The sequence below is a fragment of the Schistocerca piceifrons genome, chromosome 1 (genome assembly GCF_021461385.2).
Source record: "Schistocerca piceifrons isolate TAMUIC-IGC-003096 chromosome 1, iqSchPice1.1, whole genome shotgun sequence".
NCBI lineage: Eukaryota > Metazoa > Arthropoda > Insecta > Orthoptera > Acrididae > Schistocerca > Schistocerca piceifrons.
Genome location: NC_060138.1, coordinates 300,904,684 through 300,912,796, shown reverse-complemented (window position 1 = coordinate 300,912,796; position 8,113 = coordinate 300,904,684). Strand labels below are relative to the sequence as shown.

The 8,113-nt window shown below is 39.4% G+C and overlaps 1 protein-coding gene across 3 annotated transcripts in view; it reads left to right on the top strand.

Moving 5' to 3' along the window:
- The first annotated feature begins 3,792 nt into the window (after nt 1-3,792).
- Nucleotides 3,793-8,113, top strand: part of LOC124788828 (ran GTPase-activating protein 1) — a 132,823-nt gene continuing 128,502 nt past the window's right edge. For 2 of the 3 annotated variants that reach the window (XM_047256135.1, XM_047256112.1), the window contains exon 1: nt 3,794-4,013. In XM_047256135.1, coding sequence (XP_047112091.1) covers nt 3,902-4,013 — 112 coding nt within the window. In that variant the 5' untranslated portion in view covers nt 3,794-3,901. Of the gene's footprint in view, nt 4,014-8,113 lie in introns of all 3 variants that reach the window. The other variant, XM_047256120.1, reaches the window with a different exon arrangement.

The following is an 8,113-nucleotide window of genomic DNA, read 5'->3' as shown; positions in this document are numbered from 1 at the left end:
TCTTTTCCAGACGTTCCAGCTCTATCATTTTTTTTTAGAAATACAAGTAAGTTTTCCCTCTTCATACTCTGAGTGATTCCATGATGACGTTACAAACTTTGAGGATAGGGGAGAAGGGTAAACGTTTCAAGTGAAATTATATGGTTCCAGATAGCTTTTCAAGTCTCATGTATGTACATATGATGAGCAAAACGACGAATGAAAATTTGTATTAAGGCCAGGATTGGTACCTGAGTCTCCTGCTCATTAGACAGATGTGCAAACCACTACGCCACCCTGGCACAGCGGCTTTGCACAACTGCATGGACTACCTTAGCATGCCTCACTCCCCAATCCAAATTCCCATTCGTGCCTCACTCCACTTGGTATTCCTCATAAACTCCAACACCATCACTCTGCAGCTGTATTGGAATAGCACCTCAGCATCAAATAAAATGGGGAATCCTGCTTGAAACCCAGATATAGGCACTGTTAATCAAATGAAAGTATATAGTACCAGAGACCTTTTGAAGACTCAGAAATCTATTATGTATTTATGTAGACTGGAGTTGTGAATCAAAATTTGTACCAAGGCCTGCCTAATGAGCAGGAGAGCCAGGTTCAAATCCCAGACTAAAGCACCTATTCCTGAGTACCAGCCAAGATCCACCGTTTCGTTCGATGCTGAGATACTATTCCAATACAGTTGGAGAGCCTCTGCAATGTTGTTCGAATTTAGGGGGGAATACCAAGTGAGGTGAGGCGGGAATGGGAATTTGGATTGAGGAGGGAGGCATGTTAGAGTAGTCTGTGCAGCTGTGTAAAGCCACTGTGTCAGGGTAGCGCAGCAGTTTGCATATCTGCCTAGTGAGTAGGAGGCCCAGGTTCGAACCTCAGCCTTGGCACAAATTTTCGTTTGTTTCTTTAGTCTGCGTACATACATCATAAATTTATCAACTTGAAGTAAGGAACCTTGGTCTAGAAACGACTGAGTCGAATGTTATCAGCGAAAATTGTTCTGATACCTCTGACAGTGGAATTTATGTATCGGTTCTGTTTTCGCTAGGATTGTGGAGTAGCAAATTTTCAGAGCTTGTAGTGAGGACCAAAAAAAGAAAAACAGTCTGGTAAACTTGGGCTGAAAAACGCATACCTTAAGAGATATGAACACCTGTTCATTTTCGATACTGTGGAACACATCTCTTCCACTGCAAGCTCTTTGGCCTCTATATTTTTGGAGAAGGCAGTATGGTGCAAAAAAAAAAAATAGTAAAATACATACCTTAAGAACTATGGGCAGTTATTCAGTAGAAGAGATGTGTTCCACAGTATCAAAGATGAAAAATTCTCCCCAGCTACTAAGGCATACATTTTACAGCCCACATTCAGTAGATTTTTTTTTTTGGTTTTGGTCCACGTCTGAAAGTTTCCTACTCTACAATCTTAGCAATAATGGTACTAGTACATTTATTTCACTGTCAGAGGTATCAGAACGATTTTTGTTTTTAACTTTCGATCTGGTCGTTTCTGGATCAGATTCCCTTACCTCAGAGTGATACATTTATCCACATATATAAATGGGATGCATTTGTTCTTCTCAACATTAATTGTAAATTTTCTATTTTATTAATATTGTCTAGGTGATCGAAGAAATCTTCAAGAGAGTCTGCCCCATGTTACCACACTACAAACATATCATCAACATACAGGGTGGAGAAAAATTGTGTCACAGAATTTTAACCCTGGATAGCTGATGCAAGTAGGAACCAAAATAACTAAAATTGTGCAGATCAACAATGCACAGTTTTTGAACTAAACATGGCGTCATGCGCTCTGATTGGCCGTGGAACTGCCCTGTTGCACGATGTTCTGGACAACCCATGACAGTGAATGTGTTGCCTGCTGGAGATCGCGATGTATCCAAGGTGGCCCGCACGCTCTGGGATAGCGCGCCAGTCTTCCACTCTGAGAGCCAATCTGTTGGGATCCCAACACATCCATTGTAGTTTCATGATGAGACGTACCTGGAAGAAACCTCCAACAGCTGTTTGTTTGCATAAAGAAAGTATGTTACAAATTGTGTCGGCCCTGAAAAGGGCCTTCTTTGCAGCTAGTACATTGTTTACTTAAAGTAGATGCTGAAACTGGCGACCTGCTGACGCGTCACAAGCTTGGTACCGTCGAATGGTGTTTTGCAGAACTCCTTCAAAGATTCCTGGCATTGCCCTGATGTGTCTGGTGGCTTGTTGAATGCAATCCGATAATTCCTCTTCGTTTCTAGGTGGTTCACATGCAGATGGGTGCACTAGAACTTTGAAGAATCCCCACAGGAAAAAGTCTAGTGGCGTGAGGTCTGGTGATCGTGGAGGCCATATCCTACCAGCACCTCTGCCCATTACCCGGCCATTGTAGAGTTCATTTAAACATCCACGTACAGCACGACTGTTATGTGCAGGCGCTTCATCATGCTGCAACCACATGCGTAGCCGTATGACCAGGAGAACATCTTCCAGCAGGCTCGGTAGAGTTTCCTGCAAAAAGTGAAGGTAATTTGCCCGGTAAGTCGAGGAGATAGATGGACCATCCCAATCAGATGATCACTCACAATGCCTGCCCAAATGTTGAGCGAAAATCTTTCCTGGTATCCATGGACATATATGATATAAGGATTTCCCCTTGCCCAGTAATGAACGTTTCGAGTGTTGTAAAGGTCATCCCGATGGAAGGTGCGCTCGTCAGTAAACAGCACAATGTCGGGGGAGTCGGGATCTCGTGCAACACGTCGCAGAAACCACCGGCAAAACCCTAGCCCATGTTTGTAGCCCACCATGGGTTTTAGTTCTTGGTTAGAGTGGAATGCTCGTGTTTCGAAATGCAGCGACCAGGGAGCAGTGGTGGAAGGACAATGGCATAAAAAAGTACGAAGAATTGGAACGTTTCATGGCACGTCAAAAGTCCCGTCTCTTAAGTTGTGCCACTGAAAAATGAAAGTTCGAGGAAGCAACTGCAACTAAAGTATTCCACTAGCTGTGGCTACACATTTGTTTCGTGTGTGGATCCGACTTTTAATTGTGGTATCCAACGAAAACTAAAATAGACTGACAATGTATCGAAATGCAGGCGCTGAACCAACAGTGATGTGGGGCAATTAGTGGCATCAAAAAGTTAAAAGGACTTAAAATTTTTGTTGCTTGATCGGAGTTCTTCCCAACGGTCCTTCCATATGCAACTTTGATGACTCCACTTTGGTTGCGTCACATTAGTGGCAGGTGAAAATTTGCTATATGCCTAGACCTATGCCTGCTGATGACAAGCGAAGTAACCTCTTCATTTTTAATAACGTGTTACACAACACGGGTACATTCCAGTATTTTCTCTGGATTTCGGTGGTATTCATAAGAGCCAAATTAGTTTACCATCCTGTATTTTTTTAAACTTTTTACGTCAACGAAATAGACATCAGTCATACGGACGCCAGTTTGTTAACACCGCGTTCTCTTTGTGTCATTCTATTATAAACACTCGCACTTATGTACAGCAATTCTTTCCTAAACTCGGTGGAGACCAGGAGTTGGAAGGGTCCCAGTTGCTAGGACAACGCTTCAGAGTACTCACACGAAATTTCAAATCATCGAACTCTGTAAAAGATTCTATATAAAGCTGAATGTTTCTTTTCACATTGTTTCAGCGTCTAGCTATATTTCATTCTCGGATTGTTTGTACTGAAGCTTTTTAGTGCTACCTTCACAGAGCCTAATTTATCAAGACCTTGTTTACTTTTACATTTATTTACAATTACTTTGCCGCAATGGGGACATAGTATCTTTGATTGAAGTGAGTGGCCTACAGGTTTTGTCGCGGGAAGAAAGTGTTTTGGAAGCGTGTTTAAATATTTCGGAAAAAAAGTATATTAAGTATCAAAATGTCGCTTGCAGACCTGGAAGAGGTGACGAAAAAGCTTGGGAAAACTAACATCGAAGGGAATGGAGTTAGCTTCGCTGGGAAATCGTTGAAGCTCGATACCGAAATTGATGGTATGTCAATGTGAAGTTCTCGCGGAACGAAATCACGTTAAAACCATGTGATCTACTATATTTCTTCTCGATTTCTGTACCTTAGTTGAATAATTCTTGTCATTGATACAACGCGGCCTTAGGTTGTCTCAGTAACGAGCCAGTCAGCAAGTCGTTTTCGAGGGACCGTTTTTTTTTGGTACATCACCTAATTGCTCCCCTTGCGGTAAACATATCGGTCCGTATTGTGAAGTCATGGGACACTGACTCCGATGAGTATTAGAGAAATTGAGGAAATGTCTGATTTAGATGAAAATTTGAGTCATCTGGTTGTCAGTTCATTGTCATTCATATTTTCAACATATCTGTGTGACGCCTGTAGTAGGCCTACAATGTTTCCTAGTTGTTCAATAGTGATGGAATTTTTCCAGCATTGTTTTCACGCTGTATTTAAAGCTGGCACTGCAATTGTTAACATATTTGTTCCTTTTAAACAGCCAAGGAATTTCATAACATGATCAAAAAAAGGCTTATTGTAGATTGAGATTATAAGATGTCCACACAGTTGGTCATATGTTCGCAAGTTTCCCAGCCGTGGACTACTTCACTCACACGATGATAATTTTGGACTTGTTTTCCACAGGATAAAGTTGGGTATGTCGTGTAACGATAATGCTTGTTTTCAGTATAATAAAATTAATAACATAATCATTCAATATAAACTGTATATTGACTGGTATTGTTTATTGAACATATTCCTTGCCTGTTTTAGGCAAACTTAATAATTGGAAACCTGCAATAATCTCCATTGATAAAGAATGTTTGTTGTGATACTCAGTGGTCTGACGTAAGAAGAGAGTTGTCAAAGTGACTGACATGAAACAGTGAGTCATTACTTACTGGAACGATTCCAGGGCACTCAGCATACAATTACTTTGTATTTGCCCGTAATGTTTCAACAACACTAAGTAAGGTACCATGTGGGGCATGTAGTCAGTCAAATGTAACTTAAACTTGTTTAGAATGAGTAATTTATCGGTGTCCTTACATGACACCCATTGGCGAACACCACAGATTATTCTTACTGATCACTTTTGTGCAGTGAATACTACCTTTCTACACACTGAACTTCCATTCGGAAGGATGATGGCTCAAACTTGCATCTGGCCGACCTGGTTTAGGTTTTATGTGATTTCACTAAATCACTCCAGACAAAATGCCAGTATGGTTCCTTTCAAAGGATATAGGGGGATGCCATTGTCACGGGTGGGACAGTTGCACTACGTTTTTCAACAGTCAGATGCTGATATAACATGAAGTATAAATAGAAATAAAGTAAAAATTGACTGGTTGACTTACAAATAATTGTTTTACCTTCCCTTTAAATCTGAATGTCAGAAGTTTACATATTGAGCTGTTATTCATCTTTAAAACTTTGTCACGGGTGGGACAGCAAATAGACGTAGCATTGAATAACCACCAACATTTTAGAAGAATTCTGTGATTTATGCACTTATTTTCTTTTGAAAATATTGAATTCACACTAATAAAACAATTCTCTACATGACATAATATCAATAAATATTAGATTAGTAATACTTACTTACAATAATTGCAATCAAAGACTGTCACGGGTGGGACAAGGAATTGTCACGGGTGGGACTCATGTGAAGTACAATCTTTTTTTTAATTTAAACTGATTTTATTATGTCAGTTAGCTATGAATCAGTAGGTAACATATACTTAGAGGACACTTTAAGTTTTAATAACTTTGTAGAACATTTTTTGTTGCTTATAAGTAATATAAATTTTGGTGTGGTATTAGTTTACAGTTCTGAGTACTTAATTATTTCACTTGAAGAATGTACCACTTTGAAAAAATACACTTGGCCTCTCACCCACTTTCGAAAATGTCTAAATTGCCAGGAAACTCATAATATAAGGTGTCCCTAACATGTTTGACATTTGGATTCGGGAGAATAGCAAGAACTTGTTTAAACTCTATGTAGGATACATCCTCCTTGTCAGCTTTAAATACCTTTGCTGAGTCCCCAACAGATCACATACACATAATCTGTATTTCCTCATTGTCTTCTACACTTCTCTGTGCAATTGCAGCATATCTGTATGTAGTGGATTTCTTTCTTGCAGTTTGGAACTCAACTAAAATAAATGTTCCTGGCATGATTTGTTCCACAGCTGGTTCTGAACCTGTAACTTCTTGGGAATTGGATGTCAACAGGACATCAGGATATGATTCCTCATCACTCATCTCAGAATCTGTGTAGATTAGTGAATATATGTTGGGTGAAAGTGGGAAAACCTCCACTTTCTCTAAATCTGATTTTAGGAAAGTTCTACCACATACTAGGTTACAGGCATTGTAACCGTTAAAGTAATGCTTGCTGCGAATATCTTTTATTTTTTTTAACAGCTTTCCAGCGGCCATCCAGAAGGTCTCTGTTTTCATCAATATGATCTTTTGTCAGAAGAAGAAAGTTTATTCCAGAAACAGATGATTTGGCACAGTCTAAAAACTCCTGTGCATTGCTGATGATGACTTTTCTTTGCTTAACTTTATTCCAAACATCCCTTTTTGTTACAGCCCCAATGCCATCCACCGCACCTTTCCCATGTGATGTTGCAAAGAAAAACCATTCTCCAGACACTCCAAAGTCTTGCATCATGTAGCAGAGGTTAGAAATGGTGAATTTGTTCTTAAATTGACCTGCACAACCATCAGAGAAAATTCGTATCGAGGTCAAATTGGGAAGCTCTTGTTTCAGCTTACTTATTATACTCTTCAAACATGCATAAACTGAGTACTTGTCGTGGCACAGTTCATCGCTCACAATTGCAAATGACTGTAGCCTTTTTTTCATCCAAACACAAATAGTGACCACTGTAATCTGTGTACGACTCCAGTGGGCACTTTGTATCTCATCTTGTGCTAGTGCTACATAGTTTTCTGCAAAATCTATTTGCAATACCACTTCATCATCACTAACTGATGCTTTCACAGTCTTGAAAGCTCCAGATTGCATCCTTTTGACAAAGAAGTGCTCTTTGAATGTTTTTAGTTGAGACTGAAGTTCAGAGAGAGCTTCACAAAGTGTTCCACTGGTAGTAGTCTGTTTAGGGTGACACTCATGTTCGGTCCATTTTCTCCAAGATATTATGCCACACAAATCAAACTTTCCATCTATTAATGTGTGTAAATTCATGATGCATTTCTTGCATTGACTTGTCATGCATATTTCACTTTCTACATCACAGCAAACAAGATTCATAAGGTGAGTGTGAGTAGCAGGGAAACTAGCTATTTCTTTGTGAATGGCTTCAATGATGAAGTTGAAGTTAGCATGATATCTGCACACACATACATTGTGAGGCATTTGAGACGTTAGAACAACATTTTTAGGCCGCAACTCGTAGAATTTTGAAATCTTGATATCAGTATCTGGATTGTCTTGCTTAAAAAGAAAAAATGCTTCCTTAACTGTCATATTCATGTGACGTTTCTGCAAGCTAACTCTTTTCCCAGTTTCATGGTCTACAATAGACTTTACATCCTTTATGCCAGATGTCTGCCTGCTGATTTCATCATTTGTGAAAAAATTTTGTATTTTGAGCAGATTATCACCTGTAAGTTTTCGAGATGTCTTCTTCACTACTGGGAAAATCTGCTTTACTACCTTTTTAGGTAAGCTTTCACTTACAAGCTTTTTTATTACTGCTGATTTTTTTTGAGGGGCTTGAAGGAAGCAACTTCTTTACCCGAGAAACAGCTTTGCCAAGGGACTGAGGACATTTATATGATCCTAACTGGGAAATACAGGCCTCAGGCTGATCTTCAATTAATACGGATTTTAGTTTAAGTCTGTACTTCCTTTTTCTTTCAGCTTCCCTCTTTCGATATTCCAATAAAGATTTTTCACTGGAGGATACCTTCATCTTCATATTTTCCCTTCTTCTTTTATCCCGCTCTCTTTCTTTTTCTTTATGGACATTGTACTTGCTGGTATCTTTCTTCAGTTTTTCTCGAAGTTTTCTCATACGCTCTGCTGATATTGTTTTCCCCATTTTCTGAATAAACAGTAAGTTTCTATTTAGTGTAAACC